General features: G+C 40.1%; 7 protein-coding genes across 10 annotated transcripts; 2 read left to right on the top strand and 5 right to left on the bottom strand.

The window, feature by feature from the left end:
- Positions 1–44: 44 nt before the first annotated feature.
- On the top strand, positions 45–5,511 carry LOC108652214 (importin-4). Of its 4 annotated transcripts, none has more exons than XM_089260375.1 (9): positions 45–372; positions 955–1,127; positions 1,187–1,905; positions 1,977–2,380; positions 2,456–2,566; positions 3,157–3,266; positions 3,330–4,467; positions 4,535–4,752; positions 4,817–5,511. In XM_089260375.1, the coding sequence occupies exons 1-9, from the start codon at positions 307–309 to the stop codon at positions 5,241–5,243; spliced, it is 3,366 nt and encodes a 1,121-aa protein (XP_089116501.1). In that variant the 5' UTR covers positions 45–306; the 3' UTR covers positions 5,244–5,511. The 4 variants fall into 4 exon arrangements, with proteins under 4 accessions (XP_089116501.1, XP_089116500.1, XP_017957813.1 ...); XM_089260374.1 differs by having other exon boundaries at positions 1,962–2,380; XM_018102324.3 differs by lacking the exon at positions 2,456–2,566.
- On the bottom strand, positions 4,668–6,626 carry LOC108652553 (ADP-ribose pyrophosphatase). The gene is made up of 2 exons (XM_018102764.3): positions 6,077–6,626; positions 4,668–6,012 (listed from the first exon to the last, which is right to left on the bottom strand). Exons 1-2 carry the CDS (start codon positions 6,571–6,573, stop codon positions 5,598–5,600), a joined length of 912 nt encoding a protein of 303 aa, XP_017958253.1. The 5' UTR covers positions 6,574–6,626; the 3' UTR covers positions 4,668–5,597.
- Positions 6,627–6,915: 289 nt separating this feature from the next.
- Prosbeta6 (proteasome beta6 subunit) lies at positions 6,916–7,908 on the bottom strand. Its single transcript, XM_018102682.2, has 2 exons — positions 7,701–7,908; positions 6,916–7,634 (listed from the first exon to the last, which is right to left on the bottom strand). The coding sequence occupies exons 1-2, from the start codon at positions 7,787–7,789 to the stop codon at positions 7,016–7,018; spliced, it is 708 nt and encodes a 235-aa protein (XP_017958171.1). The 5' UTR covers positions 7,790–7,908; the 3' UTR covers positions 6,916–7,015.
- A 45-nt stretch (positions 7,909–7,953) lies between these two features.
- Su(P) (prostaglandin E synthase Su(P)) lies at positions 7,954–9,520 on the bottom strand. Its single transcript, XM_018102658.3, has 3 exons — positions 8,648–9,520; positions 8,184–8,590; positions 7,954–8,125 (listed from the first exon to the last, which is right to left on the bottom strand). The coding sequence occupies exons 1-3, from the start codon at positions 9,400–9,402 to the stop codon at positions 8,031–8,033; spliced, it is 1,257 nt and encodes a 418-aa protein (XP_017958147.1). The 5' UTR covers positions 9,403–9,520; the 3' UTR covers positions 7,954–8,030.
- Positions 9,521–9,734: 214 nt separating this feature from the next.
- LOC115562475 (protein anon-73B1) lies at positions 9,735–10,162 on the top strand. Its single transcript, XM_030384087.2, has one exon. It carries the CDS (start codon positions 9,736–9,738, stop codon positions 10,072–10,074), a length of 339 nt encoding a protein of 112 aa, XP_030239947.2. The 5' UTR covers position 9,735; the 3' UTR covers positions 10,075–10,162.
- Positions 10,072–12,724, bottom strand: LOC115562476 (uncharacterized). The gene has a single exon (XM_089259137.1). It carries the CDS (start codon positions 12,690–12,692, stop codon positions 10,134–10,136), a length of 2,559 nt encoding a protein of 852 aa, XP_089115263.1. The 5' UTR covers positions 12,693–12,724; the 3' UTR covers positions 10,072–10,133.
- Positions 12,725–13,029: 305 nt separating this feature from the next.
- Positions 13,030–15,526, bottom strand: Mo25 (calcium binding protein Mo25). Its single transcript, XM_018102125.3, has one exon. It carries the CDS (start codon positions 15,122–15,124, stop codon positions 14,105–14,107), a length of 1,020 nt encoding a protein of 339 aa, XP_017957614.1. The 5' UTR covers positions 15,125–15,526; the 3' UTR covers positions 13,030–14,104.
- Positions 15,527–15,535: the final 9 nt, after the last annotated feature.

Genomic DNA, 15,535 nt, shown 5'->3' with positions numbered 1-15,535 from the left:
TCATATCAAAATTATGTTACGTTGAAAGTTTAATATGATTTTATAAAGTGAGCAAGCTGGTTAAATTTGATGTAATATACAAATTCAAAAATTTCGTTAAATGCGAAAATCATCAAACACATAAAATTGCACTACAACTAAATTATTGTATCCCTGCCAGTTTTAAAACGTGGTGTTGGCGTGCTTTACTGCCCTGGTATACCAGGTCTTTGATTTTTGCAATACCGGCGGCATATAGAAGACGTGCTGTGCTCCTTTAATTATCGCTGTGCGAAACCTATTAATTTAAAATATACGGCATTAAATATGGATATTGTCCTAGATGAAATCATTGCTGGATTATTATGTACAGATACTGAACGGATACGTCAGGTAAGCGACCGGCATGTGGATTTTAATCCTTTAACTTGGCAAAAAGCTTACCGGCGCCTTAAAACGCGCCCATTTTCCTTTTGTCTGGTGTCTCAATTTAACTTTTAAAATATTCGATATGCGTAATTGATATCGTTTGTATAATAAACATATGTACATTAAATTCAACATTTTTTTATGAGCACAATAATTGCCCTCACCATGTGCACATTTCTATACTAAACAGATACACGCACATTCCTACACATATTGCCATATATTGTATACCATGTAAGCTTTTATATACCCTATTTGAAAAGTAAAACGGGGCATGTTGGTTTGGTATACTGTGCTTCTTATTCTTAAGCTTAATAACTAAGACATACACAAATAAACGTTAAATTAATATCCAAATCAAACTAAAATATCGTCAGCTCAACAAATGTTTTAAAACCGAACAGAACTGACATGACTGTGAATTTAGATGACTTAGTTATTCTTCAGTTTGGCGGCAGAATTATAAATTTCAAAGGGCATTTTATAGTGAATATTATTATTAAGGAAATTCTTATGTACTTGAAATCTAATGTATTTTTGTTTCAGGCCACCAGTGAGCTGGGCAAGGCTTATGAAAATCCGGAAACCTTGAATGCACTGTGTCAGATCATTGTCTCACAGCGTGAGCCGCAAGTGAGACAATTTGCAGCTGTGCTGCTAAATAAGCGGCTCCAAAAACTGCGTAACTGGCAAATGGTGCCAGCGGACCAGAAGGAAAGGTAACGACAATACACAACATTATGGGGGTTATCGTGATTTGAATGGCTTCATATTGCAGCATTAAGACTGGCATGCTTCAAGCATTGATTGCCGAAAAGGAAAAATCTGTAAAGAATGCCATAGCTCAATTTATTGGTTCATTGGTGCGTCACGAAGAGGAGAAAAAGGACTCTTGGTTGGGCGAACTGCTTAATTTCATCTATAGCCGTTGCAATGTGGATGATCCTAAGGAGAGTGAGCTGGGCTCTTCAATATTTGCCACGCTCACCGATGCGGCACCTGATCAATTTGTCTCTCATATGGACTCAATTTGCCAAATGTTTGCCGCTGTTCTTATGTCCGCCGAGGCAAGAGGTAATCTATCCACGCCCACTGTGGCTAATATAACCATGGGCATGAGTTATCTGATGCCATTTGTAAGCGGTCATACAAGCGCTGAACAGACGGTTCTCAAAATACTGCCACTCATCATCAAAACCGTCTTTGCCTTTGCCCAGAAGGGCGATGAGCAGGAGTTCTGCATTGTATTCGATGTCATTGATAGCATTGCCGAGTATGTGCCAAAGCTGCTTAATAACAATGTGAAGCACCTAATTGAATTCTGCCTCGAGACGGCAAACAATAAGCAAATTGATGACTCGATACGTGTTCAGGTGGTTACATTCATTGGACGCGTGGTGCGCATAAAGAAGAAGGCAATTGTCAAACAGAAGTTACTTGAACCCATTATTGCCGTCATCTTTGAGATGATGTGCTGTGAAACTGATCTAGATGATGGTAAGCAAGAATCCATTAGATTTTAAGAAATATACACTTATATATGTATCAAAAAGTGTTATATTTAACAGATGAGTTGTTTACTGGCGAGAGCAGTAACAGTCCCATGACAGCAGCCACCCAAACACTCGATTTGCTGGCCATCAATATGTCGCCGGAAAAATTGATTCCTCCATTGTTGCAATTACTTGAACCGGCATTGCAAAGTCCTGATCATCTGCGACGCCGTGCCGCTTATCTTTGTATCGCTGTTATCGCCGAAGGCTGCTCGGAGGCCATTTGCAATAAGTATTTAGAAGTTATGCTAAATATCGTTAAGAGCGGCATTGCCGACAACTCGCCCATTGTGCGCATTGCTAGCTTCTTTGCTTTGGGTCAATTCTCGGAGCATTTGCAACCGGATATATCGAAATTTGCACCTCAGATTTTGCCCGTACTATTTGACTTTCTGCAACAGCTGGTGATTGAGATAAAGGTAAACTGCTTACACGCTACAATTTCATGTCTATTTTCATAATTATCTTATTTTGTTTGTGCTGCATCAAAAAAGGCTGAGCAAATCAGCAGTGGCAACGAGTCGAATGCCGTGCCCGGCAAAGACACCATTCTGTATATAAATCAACTGCAAATCAAACGCAAATCAGTTCTCTCCAAATACAGGGTGCCATTTTCCTGCTAAGTTTAGAGTAGCTGTTTTTCACACATCACTTCTTATTATTGTATTAATGTTTTTTCTGCGGTAGCGATGGTATATATCCTTGCAGAGGGTATTTTAATTGCAATATAGAAGAGATAAGATTCTCTAATCTATAACAGTATCTACAAAATTTTTCAACCGTCTGTGTGGTTACATTTTATTTATTTATTTTATTTTATTTTTTTTTTTTGAGAAAGTTTTTTTGTAAGTACATATCTGCAAGGGTATTTGTTTTTCGGAAAACCGAATAATATTTTGTTAGCAAATTGTTGTTCTTATTTTATTTATTGAGTATGGCTAAATAATTAAATAGTTTGCCATTGTTCTGAATTCTTTATATCAAATGTGCTCTAAGAATATTATATTTATTTAAGTAAAGTAAATATAAATAATTATTAATAAAAGGAGCATGAGGTATTTGAGGGATGAAAAACAAGGGGTTAACGACAGCACAAATTTTGAAGCATGCTCAATCAGCACTTATTGCAGCACAAGTAAAGTAGACTATATAATCTTGCTTATTGGTCATATATATTGTTCCAACAATTTTACAGAGTGGCAATCCGGAACCGAAGCACACGGATCGTATGTTTTATGCTCTGGAAAACTACTGCCAGAATCTAGAAGAGGACATTGTGCCACATTTGCCGCTATTGATGAGTCGGTAAGAAATACCAAATATTCTATTATACTTCTGAATGTCTTAGCAATAGTTATATACTTGCAGTCTATTCGATACACTGGATACCAACAATTCGATTCATCTTCGTGTGCTGGGACTGTCTGCCGTTTCAGCAACGGCTTTGGCTGCCAGGGAGCACTTGATGCCATATTTTCCAAAAATTGTGGAAATACTGAAAAATTATTTGGTTAAGGAATGTTCCGAAGAGATGAAAGAGTTGCGTAACGAGGCAATTGATACTTTGGCCTCGATTACACGCGTCGTAGGCAAGGATAATTTTATTCCACTGGCTAATGATACAATGGCCTATTGCTTGATGATGTTGGACGATGGGCCAAATGATCCCGATTTTAAACGTGCTATTTACAACTTGATTGGTGCTCTGTCCATCGTTGTTAACGAGAGTATGTCGACCGTGTTCCCAAAAATTATTGATCGTCTTATTGAATCGGTAATATCGACGGAAGATATGCTTCCCATGAATGATGAGAATGGTGGTAATCGTTTGTTCAATGGTGAGGCGGCCGCTTCTGATATTGACATTGATTTGGAGAATACAGACGATGAAGATGATGATGAGGAAGGATATCAGGTGGAAAACGATTATGTATTTGAAAAGGAGGAGGCTATATTAGCCCTTAAAGAATTTGCTGTTAACACAGGCAGCGCCTTTGCACCCTATCTGCAGACATCTTTTGAGAATGTCTACAAGGTGATTGATCATCCACAGGACAACATCCGCAAGTCCGCCATTGAAGCCATCATCGCCTTTGTCTCGTCACTCTACAAAATGGGTGATACCGAGGGTGTCAAACGCGCTTGCTTAATAATTATGCCAAAATTTGCACATATAATCCGTGAAGATGAGGATCAGGGCGTCGTCATTCATTTGCTCGACTTGCTAAGCGATTTATTCGTTGAGGTAAAGAGCGCTGCGGTACCCACTCAGGAAATCGGCGACATGATATTTGCCTGCATCAGGGATGTTCTAAAAAATAAAATGGCTTGCCAGTTCAATGAGCCATCCGGTGGTGGGGATGAAGACGAAGCTGAAGACAGCGAATTTGATGAGCTGCTTATTGAGAACGCGGGTAATCTTTTACCTTCTTTTGGAAAAGCTTTAAGTCCTGAAATATTCTCTATGTACTTTGGGCGCGTCTATCAGTACTACTTAAACAAACTGGTTCGTCAGATATTTTAAAATGTATGTATTTAAAAATGATTCATTTAACATATTGCTTGCCTTTCAGAACAAAGCTAAGAGAAATGATTTGAGTGAACAGCGCATCTTTGTTTATGGTGCGTTGGCTGACTCCTTTCAATCGCTGGGTGTCTGTGTGGCCACCTATTTCGATACGCTGTGTCCCATTTTTGTAGATGGCGTAAATGATCCGGAGCCAAAAGCTCGTCAGAATTGTTATTTCGGCCTAGGCGAGCTTGTTTTGCACGCCGAAGAGAAGTCCTTTGAGTGAGTTACATGGTTATAGATATGTATTTAGATATTGGACTCAATCATTTTTTTTTTTATTTAGATCCTTCCATGTAATTTTACAAGCTCTTTCTGGAGCCATTGCTTCCGAGACAAATGCTCCGGCTCTCGATAATATATGCGGCGCCGTTTCCCGTATGATCGTCACCAATCACAATATTGTTCCATTGGCGCAAGTGTTGCCCGTTTTACTCTCGCATTTGCCACTTCGCGAGGATTTCGATGAGAATGATATGGTGCACAAGGCATTCCGTGTGATATACATGCAAGCACGACCCGCTATCGTCGAATACATTGAGCAGATCCTTAAAATCACCATAGATGTATTATACAAGGATCAAATTCCTGAAGGAGAAATCAAAATGAGCTCACGTGCTTTAATTTTGGAAATACGCGAGCAGTATCCGGACCAATTCAATAACGTGGCCAATTCCAGTCAAGAGGCCTATAATTTCCTTCAATCTCTTTAGACGCACACAAGAGCAAATTTATCCACTACATGTGCCGTCAAGCAGGCACACACACACGAGCACTGAAGTTTTATTTACATTATTTAGCTAATTAGGTTACCACGAGGAGTAGACATGGAATTTGATGAATGCACTCAACGAAAACAAATTATATATATTAAAATGGTTTCCTAACAAAATATGCAGCTTTTTTCAAATTGTAAAAACGCAAATGCGTAAATGTATAAATAGTGAATAGTCTGAAATAAATATACAAACTATAACCATATTATCTTAAAGGCTTTCAATTCAATAATTTATAAATTATTATTAAATTAATAAGTGCAAAATTCGATATTCAAGCAAACGAACACGCTACCAATGCGCATTCCGCTTGACAGCCACCTCTCTTACAATATCTGCATGGTTGGCGTGTAATTTTATGTCCCCACTAATATCTGTCCAGCGCACATTTGTGGCATCGTCACCAGCTTGCAGTTGCAGCTGGCCAACTTTGCTACCGTCGTCGTCGTGGAAGTTGAGTGCTGTTGTCTCCATCCACGAATTGTCCGTATTGCGAAAGTCATCAACATAGCCGCTGTAGACATGCTCCCCATTCTGCTTGAAGAACTGCTCGACCATGTTGCCTTTATCATCGAAATTAAGCGCCTCTTCGGTGAACTCGCGTTTCAGTGTGACGCTCACATTCTCTCCCGGATCAACCATGCCGCCAGGAATTGCCCACATTTTATTGTCTGAGCGCTGAATGGCAACCATCTGGAGTATGTTTCTGTATAAAACGTACGAGAACAGCTTAGCAATGTTTCCGTCGACCATTCTTCACTTGTACTTACTTGCCGCTATTTTCATGACTCACAACCTCACCATTTTCATCACGTTTCCAGCGCGTGACTATTGGATCGGCCGCATGATTAGGACCCCAGCGTCCTAATAAGCCACGCCCACACAATCCTGTCCGGCCAATCGGATTTTGCGGCAGCCCATTTTTTATCTTGTATTCCCCGTGGAATGAGACTCGATTTACCAGGCCATCATTCTGATTCCATTTGACTTCGAATGGCAACGGTTCATCTGCCCATGTCTGGCCATTAATGTGCGGCGCAGTATAGCAGGTCGGGCAATAAGATTCATAAGGAACATTCCAAAAAACTAAATCGTCCGGCACTGAGAAACGCGTTACATTACTGCGTGGGTATACATTGTTCCGACACATGATGTGTCGAAATGTACCAGGTTTCACAATGGACGCCAGCATACCCTTATTAGCAAGGATGTGTGAGAATCGTAGAAAAATTGATATTGCTATAAATAAACGCAATCTGCTGGTCATTGGTCTCAGCGTACGCACACTCCAAGGAAACTGAATACAAATTTTCAGGGTTGTCAGGTACAATAAAAAAATTGATATATAAATAAATTTTAAAAAATATATATACAGCTGCAAAGTTTACATTTTTCTGACTGAAGTCCCACATACCCGTACACATTTGACGACAACATATGTAAGTTGTAATCAAAATTCATTGCAAATTTAAAGCTGTGTAACATATATATGTACTGTACTATATTGTATACACTGTTAAACCGCTAACTATTGGTTAAACACAGCTTTGGTTCATATATGTTCATGTTTATGTTTCGCTTTTGTGCAAAGCATTAAGAACAAGGGTGCTATTGTAGACTTTAGTTTTATTTATAGAGTTACAACAAATTTAAGTCGAACGTAATATGTGAATGCAGTTTATATCTTGTTATCCTTGACCTTAATGTTCTTAATCCTTGCGCAATTGAAGCTCTCGTTTCTCAATGCCATCCGCAGTAATGATGTTTATCAGCACCGAGTCACCAGTATATATATCACGTTCAGCGGCCGAGATGAATGTATCAGAAGCAACTGCAACCGCACGTTCCTTAGTAAGTGGTGGCAGCTGATCAAGGGACAAGTTTTGGTTCTTATATCCGATCTGGTTATCTAGCACTGGCTGCAGCAAGGCTCCAGCAGAGCCGCCGGCACGATAAGTCGCACGCTCACAGTGGCCAATGGGATCATAAGAATAGACAGCGCCCTTACCATCTTTGTCCAGACCAGCTAAGATATTCGACACATAGTAAGGGAAGAAGCGACGGTTATACATGACAATGGAAAGCATTTGCGCCACTGCATCAGTCGTCATTGTCTTCATGTGAGTGTGCTCATACATTTGCATGCGCACTTTAACCAGACCCGTCAGAGAAAGGGTATCGCACCAGCAGCCAGTGGAGCCCAAAACTGTTTTTGGTGACATTTCGAAAAGTTTGCTCTGCTCACGAGAGTGGATGCTATACCCACTGCTTAGACGTGTATCTGCGGCAATAACAACGAAGTCATCTCCGGCTATGGCAACAATAGAACTGCCAATTAAAAAGTATATTTTATGTTACTGGTGTCTAGACCAATTATGTATTTTGAGCACTCACCCGCCATTGGACTCGTAGGGAGAAAAATCCACGTGCTGCACTCCGGGCACTTTATAATCAGGGAATTGTTCTATGCCAAAACTATTCATTTTTTTTTTCTTTTTGGTTTTTATTAAATTTCCAAGACGAAAGCAACCCGAAATGATTTGCAAGTTTCCGTCTAGCGGCGTTTCACACACTTAGAGATGTTCAAGGCAAATCGAGCTATCGATAAACAACGCGGTGTGTAGCTAATATATCGATATTTCTTCCATTCGAATTAATAATAAAATGTGGTTTTTATTTCAACAATTTTTAATCTTTGGGCGTAATTGCTTTACATAATAATTTTTACTGTGCTAATGCTGGCACACCAACTATGCGCTCCCTAAGCAATTTACCTCGATTCTGCTGAACTAGTTCCTTGACATCGTAAAACCATTTACCTGGGATGAAATAAATTTGTATCAAAATTTTGTTATATCGTTTAAAGAGCTTTTTTACCAATGTTTGTATTTTGCAAGCAGTCCTTGAATGTTTGGCAACCTTCCATGCTGCTAAGCACGCCAAACACTGAAAGATCCGCAAGCCCCGGCTTTTTACCGCCCATAAACTTAGTGTTTTGCTTTTTAAGTTCCGCCGTCCACTTGTTTAGGGCATCATACATATGAGAGCGGACATCATCGGTGAGCTGATGTCGTCGCTTCAATATCTTAGCTATTACCCACATTGCTGTCGCTCCGCAATAAACCATTAAGTCACGCTCCCATTTAGGAAAATGGATATCCCATTCGCCGGCCAATGCAAACCACTCAAAAGTCTCCAGTGCTTCTTCAAAAGTCTGATAGCAATTGGGTGATATAAGATGTACTAGATGATTATCTGCCCAGGTTCGCCACTTGCGTTCGGTTCTGCAAAAAGATCACTATTGATAATAGACTGATCGGGAGACGCGAATAAATACTCACTCTTCGATTTCTCTAGTCATATTTTTGGGTGTGCGATCCTGGTACATTAGAAAGTATTTGTTCAATATATCTTGACGCTTTTTGCCATTATCATCGAAGTAGGAAATCTGTGGATAGAATTGAGCAAGCTCACCCACGTCGATGCGCTTGTCGTGGAGGCTGGAAGCGACAAGGGAAATAATGGCACTGGAGTCCGTCATCTGAACATATTTTCCATCCTGCTGGCGAATCAATACCATTGGCACCTTCTTAACATCTGACCATCGGATATCCTGTCGAAGCACCGCATCCACTTCCACAACAGAATAGGAGATACCCATGTAATCCAGATACGCACGCACTTTACAACAGAATGGACATGTCTGATATTGAAATAGCACTATATCTAGGCCGGAAGTATCGTTGGGATTTGTGAAACGCTTTGTGATGCGCACGTCCGCTGGGAAGTATTCTATGACTTTCGGCGGCGTTCGCTCGTGCTCTTTGTGCGAATTCTTATCACATATTCGTGTGTACAGCGTATATGTAGATCCAGCGACAGCGCCAATGCATGCACCTAACAACGTCAACTTAAACGTGCCATTCGGTGACTTTTTAGTTGCACTTCCACTTTCCACGTCCTTTAAGGTCTTCGAAAAACTGCGGCGGGCAATTGTAAATTCATTTGATTTATTGACTACAAATCGTAGATTTTGACTGTTAAGAGATTGCGAACGAGTGGAGCCAAGTGCGGTTAGTAAGCGAAAACTCAACATAATTATGATATCTCCTAAATACTTAAATAATAAAACCGAATTATGCAAAAATCGATGGAAGTCATCAACCGCATCCGCAGAAAAATTCTCGCTTCTTTTTCTATTTATGACAGTCAAGTCAGCTGTTCTTTCTTCATCACCCTGTGGACCACATGCCATAAAAAAAACCATAAACAATAAAAACAAAGCTTTTACAAATAGTTCCCACATACAACAAATTGTGATAATATTGGATGATTAAAGGAGGCAACTATATAAAAAAAAGATAGACCCTGATATTTAAAACTTATTGATTGTGCAGTCTTTGGGAAATATTTGCTTCTTCTTATATTTATGGCAGTAGCCACGCAGCTGCAAACACCCTGTGCACCGTATACACAAACAAGATTTTGCAAACAAAAAATGTCTGCTGACAATATTGGAGTAACTGCAGCTTCTCTGGACAAATATGGCGAAGACGACTTCTTTTCTGTGCTAGTACGCTATGGGCTCTTTGTGGGAGCCATATTTCAATTCGTTTGCATATCCGCTGCGGTGGTAATGAGTGGCAACGAGTCACAGGACACAATTGAGGAAGAGGCACGCCTCATCGATGAGCCAGCGCAAGGCAGCGGCAATACGGCTCGTCGTTTACACAAAATACGGAAGCTAGAGAAGAAAAAGCGACGCTAGGAGCACGTAATTGTGTTGCAATATATTTTGAAAATATTATTAGTCTTAATTGTGTGTACTTATAATAAAACTAATTTATTTGGATGTACGTAAACCAGCTCGTTATTAGGAAGTTTCAATGCTGTCTCTGGTTTCAAATCAAAGTAAAGCTCAAGAGTAGCGCCCACTCTAATATTTGCTGCCATGATAGGTGGGATTATAATGTTAAATTTTTCCTTATCCTGTTCACCATATTCTGGCTTTACTTGTGCCATTTTCACACCAAAGGATTCGGATATGCGCAGCACTTGCACGCGTTGTCCTGAGCTTATGCCTAGACGCTGATTTTGAGCCATGCTGCGACGATCCATGCGCTCCGTCAGCATCAGCCTCTCGAATTCATATAGATATCCACCTTTAATGCAACGTTGTTTCTTTTGAACATGTTTTGGTGACGTTTTCTGCATCTCTACCATCCTCCCTAAATTTGTCTCTAAAGAAGTGCTTGGCGTGCAATCCAAGAGTGATTTATTCATAGTTTCTTGATTAGGCTTTGATGGTATTACTGTTTCGCCAAAGCTATGCGAGACTATGGGTGATTCAGTGGAGCAGTTGGATACATCATGCGTCGGCTTAGGTTGAGATTGAGATGTAATGGAGACCGATAACGACCGATACCTATTGTGTTGCATTAATCTTAAAGGCTTGGGCTCACTATAGTATCTCTTTAGATTTGATAGTTTATTGCGATTCTCCTCCTCTAACTTATCTTGATGGGATATTGATGATGATGGAGTAGAACAGTTAGAAGCATCAAACATGTTCGATGGCTTAGCTTGCGATGGAGATTTGGCTGTGATGGATACTGCTAACGGCTTGTACCCCTTATGCTTAATGATTTTATGGAGCTCATCGCTGCTTGTGTCGGAAATGTGTAGATCGATGGGATTTCCCCTCTTCTTGTGGTAATAAGACACTAAGGTTTTCTTTCTTTGCACATTTACATTGGCCTCCTTGGCTACTGGTGTGCAATCTAAGATCGATGTATTTATAGTTTTTTTGTTGCGGTTTATTTCTAATAATGTTTGCTTAAAACTTTTGCAGGCAGCACGAAATGATGCTGGGGATGGTGATGATCGAGTAAAACGGTTAGGAACATCAATCATGTTCGATGGCTTAGCTTGCGATGGAGATTTGGCTGTGATGGACACTGCTAACGGCTTGTACCCCTTATATTTAATAATTTTATGGAGCTCATCGCTGCTTGTGTCGGAAATGTGTAGATCGATGGGATTTCCTCTCTTCTTGTGGTAATAAGACACTAAGGTTTTCTTTCTTTGCACATTTACATTGGCCTCCTTGGCTACTGGTGTGCAATCTAAGATCGATGTATTTATAGTTTTTTTGTTGCGGTTAATTTCTAATAATGTTTGCTTAAAACTGTTGCAGGCAGCACGATATGATGCTGGGGATGGTGATGATCGAGTAAAACGGTTAGGAACATCAATCATGTTCGATGGCTTAGCTTGCGATGGAGATTTGGCTGTGATGGATACTGCTAACGGCTTGTACCCCTTATATTTAATAATTTTATGGAGCTCATCGCTGCTTGTGTCGGAAATGTGTAGATCGATGGGATTTCCTCTCTTCTTGTGGTAATAAGACACTAAGGTTTTCTTTCTTTGCACATTTACATTGGCCTTCTTGGCTACTGGTGTGCAATCTAAGATCGATGTATTTATAGTTTTTTTGTTGCGGTTTATTTCTGATAATGTTTGCTTAAAACTGTTGTAGGCAGCACGACATGATGCTGGGAATTTTGCTGATGATGGAGTAGAACAGTTGGAAATATCAAACATATTCGGTGGCTTAGCTTGCGGTGAAGATTTGGCTGGGATGGACACTGATAACGGCTGGTAACTATTATGTTGAATCATTTTAAGAGGATTGGGATCGCTACTGATTTTTATAAGATTTGGCAGCCAATTCCGATTTTCCCCTCCTAATTGATCTTTCTGGAGTTCATCGCTGCTTGTCTCGGAAATGTATACCTCGACGGGTTGCTCCCGCTTCTGTCTTGCATATTTCTTAGCGATCTGGGGATCACTACTGAATTTTTTAAGACTTGGCAGCCATTTGCGATTTTCCTCTCCTAATTTATCTTTCTGGAGTTCATCGCTGCTTGTCTCGGAAATGTATTCCTCGACGGTTTGTTCTCGCTTCTGTCTTGCATATTTCTTAGCGATCTTGGGATCACTACTGAATTTTTTAAGACTTGGCAGCCATTTGCGATTTTCCTCTCCTAATTGATCTTTCTGGAGTTCATCGCTGCTTGTCTCGGAAATGTATTCCTCGACGGTTTGTTCTCGCTTCTGTCTTGCATATTTCTTAGCGATCTTGGGATCACTACTGAATTTTTTAAGACTTGGCAGCCATTTGCGATTTTCCTCTCCTAATTGATCTTTCTGGAGTTCATCGCTGCTTGTCTCGGAAATGTATACCTCGACAGTTTGTTCTCGCTTCTGTCCTGCATATTTCTTAGCGACAAATAATGTATTACTATTCACATTTGACTCGTTCGAGCTGCTGCTGCTGTAGGCTTTTGCTCTATTTGGTAATTTGCGAAATCTCTTATGCATATTATTACCGATATCAAACACAATTGGCTAAATATGGGCGCCGAAATTTGAAGACAGCTGATCTGCGCTCCAGGGCTGCACAAAACATTTCTGGTGATGCAAATATTCCATCTCAAATTAAATCGATAGTTTTCATAGACTAACCTAAATTTGAGTTGGCCTTTATATACTTATTTTTTCGCAAACTATTAGCATTGATAAGTAAACAGTCTAACTAGCACATGATTCAAAAGCTTTGACAGGCTGCCTAGGCCTCTGTCCCCTTCCCCATTTACCCATTTTCCAATCAGAATGACAAGAAATTTTTTGGCTGTTATCTTTAATTTTGGGAATAATATAAATTATAATAATCATATATTTATTACGCTGTTCGTAATGTTGTTGTTTTACTTCCCGTTTTACTATGTACGTATGGATGTTAAGTGTTTGTGTCGGTTTGTGTATTGGAGTAGTGTTTTTTGAAAGCTTTTTGTTAATTATAACTATAGTTGTTATGAAGTATTCTGAATGAAGTTTTTAGGTGAAATTACAATTGATTTTGTTTTCATTCATACATATTTAACAATAATAAATTACCGTAATAGTTAATTTCGGCGCACATTTGAAATGTTTAATGTCTAAATTGTAAGTCAAAACTCATATATTATCCTCATTGTCCTGGTTATAACGTTTCAAAAACGCTTCAATTTTAATACAAATATTTAAATAGCAAAAGAGTTTCACAAAAAGGGGGACGTAAAAATTAATTAACTGTTTTTACGAAAAGTAGTAGTAACAGTAAATAGGCAAAGGTGTACATACATAGGGTCTATATACGTCTACAAGCGACCGAGGATCTCGAACTGGAACTGGAACAACAACAAACCGAACTCTGAACAATTTTTAAAAGCGAGCTAGACGGAAGCTGGAGCAGTGATGGGAAAAAATTAAGTTTGTGTATTTTGGTGTGTGTGTATGCATGTGTGAGAGTGTTTCCGTTTTGTCTTTCCTTTTTAGTTAAATTCGCGATATGATGCAGCTGCATTTACTCCTTTACGCTATTACATACAATATATTGTGTGTACTTGTTGTTACTACTTATTTATGTATTCTGCTTTATCGTTTTTTATCGTTATCATTTTGTTTGCTTTGTCTAAATTATTGTTTAGTTACTCACAAGCGCTGTCGTCATCGGTCGTCGGTCATCGTCATCGTGGTTGTCTTCGTCTCTTGTGTGTGTATTGCAATTGCTTATGCATCTGCATTCGGTTGTGGATAATCCACGCCCTGCACACACATTCTGTATTTATGCTCACGTCCGTTGTCTGTTTTTGTCCTCCTGCTTTCGTCTTCGCTATCGTCATCCTGCCATACAGCCAAGGCCAAAATGTTCTTGTTCTCGTTCTCCTTCGACTTCTCGTTATAGCTGCCCACTAAGCCTCGGGCAGCGGTTTCAGCTCCCTTATCTGCTTAATCAGATAAGCCTTCTCGTCGTTAAACTGCTCATCCTCGGATCGGTCCGTATGGAAGCTGGTTAAGAAGTCGACCAGTTTCGTTTGATTGCGCAGCAGGATATCCAAAATCGGTTTCGGCTTATTTGGGTTCGCGACAAACACTTTGAAGACATGAAACGCTTCGAATTGTATGTTGCGTGATCTCTCCTTTAGCATGTTCATCATTAGCTTCAGGTTCTCCGGTTCTGATATATATCGCGTCATCACGGTAAAGTTATGTCTATCGAGCAGCAGTTCACCGAGCAGCTTTAGACTCTGGCGCCGTGTCACATAATTCTCAGAGTTCAGCAGTCGCTGATAATGCTGAGCGAAGAACTTATCGTAGTTGGCGTCCAGGAATTCGGCGCACAAGAGTTTGTGGCGTGTCAGCAGCTCTTTGAACGTGGAGAAGGCATCGGAGGCGATGTCAAACGTTGACACTTCCACATACCGAAAGAACTTAAAAAATTCATCCGAATGCAGCATGATTTTTGCTAGCGCCTCATAGCGGGCGCATTCGCGCAGCATTGTGCCCGAATTGAGGGCTATCTCCGGATGTGCATCCTCATAGCCGGCCATCAATGTAAATAGAATTTCTGGCTTCGTACATATGTATTCTACTGTGGGCGAACGGGTACCTATCTGCCGGCGCAGCACATTATTGAAAATGAGCGCCACATGTTTCTTACCCTCGAAATCGATGCGATGCAAGTTCTGTATTAGCAGTAAGAGTAAGTTACTGTTATACAGCTCCTGCGATAGCTGCGCGACTACATAGTCCGCTGGCGGTTCCGCATCACTGCTGCCGTACAGCATGTTCTTGATCGATACCAGATTTTTGCTAACATCCTCTTGTGCCTTCTCCACTTTGCGGTCCCCCGATTCCAATGCGTTTATTGCCTCCTTCAGCGACTTGACCAATTCAGCTGGCGTTTTCTGTGATTTACCAAAGAGTGGCATTGTAAAAGCTGCTAGTTGCTGTTGCTTCTTCTGCTGGCTGAATTTCCTCTTGTTGTTGCTGCTGCCGTTGTTGATAGCGCAATTGGTTTACTGCTAGACGTTCTGGGTTACTGCTGGTTTGTTATTCAATTACCGGTTTGCAGACACAAAACAATGCTTGGTTATATATCACAGTATAAATAATATTCTATTATTATATATTATTTCGTCTTTTTTCCTCTTTCTCTTCTTCTTTTCTTTATGAAAAAAAAGAACGAATGCCAAAACAGAAATGTTATTTAACATAACATGAGAAATAACATTACCAATTGCGGCACTGTTATGAACACCGAGCGATATTTCATGCCCGCCCAAAGAAATGCCATTATTTGTTATTTACCACTATTGTAAAATCAAAACAGATAAAATTTT

This window comes from Drosophila navojoa, chromosome 4, assembly GCF_054131105.1.
Source record: "Drosophila navojoa isolate 15081-1374.11 chromosome 4, UAZ_NAV_1.0, whole genome shotgun sequence".
Taxonomy (NCBI): Eukaryota; Metazoa; Arthropoda; class Insecta; order Diptera; family Drosophilidae; genus Drosophila; species Drosophila navojoa.
The sequence above is the reverse complement of the archived record's forward strand: the minus strand, read 5'-3'. Positions and strand labels throughout refer to the sequence as shown.

Excerpts from the sequence above, each read along its gene's own strand:
- LOC108652214 (XM_089260374.1), top strand. The coding sequence starts at position 307 with ATGGATATTGTCCTAGATGAAATCATTGCTGGATTATTATGTACAGAT. Across the intron at positions 2,381-2,455 it reads AGCTGGTGATTGAGATAAAG|GCTGAGCAAATCAGCAGTGG; the intron begins GTAAACTGCTTA and ends GCATCAAAAAAG. Across the intron at positions 3,267-3,329 it reads TTGCCGCTATTGATGAGTCG|TCTATTCGATACACTGGATA; the intron begins GTAAGAAATACC and ends ATATACTTGCAG.
- LOC108652553 (XM_018102764.3), bottom strand. The coding sequence starts at position 6,573 with ATGACCAGCAGATTGCGTTTATTTATAGCAATATCAATTTTTCTACGA. Across the intron at positions 6,013-6,076 it reads AGTCATGAAAATAGCGGCAA|AAACATACTCCAGATGGTTG; the intron begins GTAAGTACAAGT and ends CGTTTTATACAG.
- Prosbeta6 (XM_018102682.2), bottom strand. The coding sequence starts at position 7,789 with ATGAATAGTTTTGGCATAGAACAATTCCCTGATTATAAAGTGCCCGGA. Across the intron at positions 7,635-7,700 it reads CCCTACGAGTCCAATGGCGG|TTCTATTGTTGCCATAGCCG; the intron begins GTGAGTGCTCAA and ends TTTAATTGGCAG.
- LOC115562475 (XM_030384087.2), top strand. The coding sequence starts at position 9,736 with ATGGCAGTAGCCACGCAGCTGCAAACACCCTGTGCACCGTATACACAA.
- LOC115562476 (XM_089259137.1), bottom strand. The coding sequence starts at position 12,692 with ATGCATAAGAGATTTCGCAAATTACCAAATAGAGCAAAAGCCTACAGC.
- Mo25 (XM_018102125.3), bottom strand. The coding sequence starts at position 15,124 with ATGCCACTCTTTGGTAAATCACAGAAAACGCCAGCTGAATTGGTCAAG.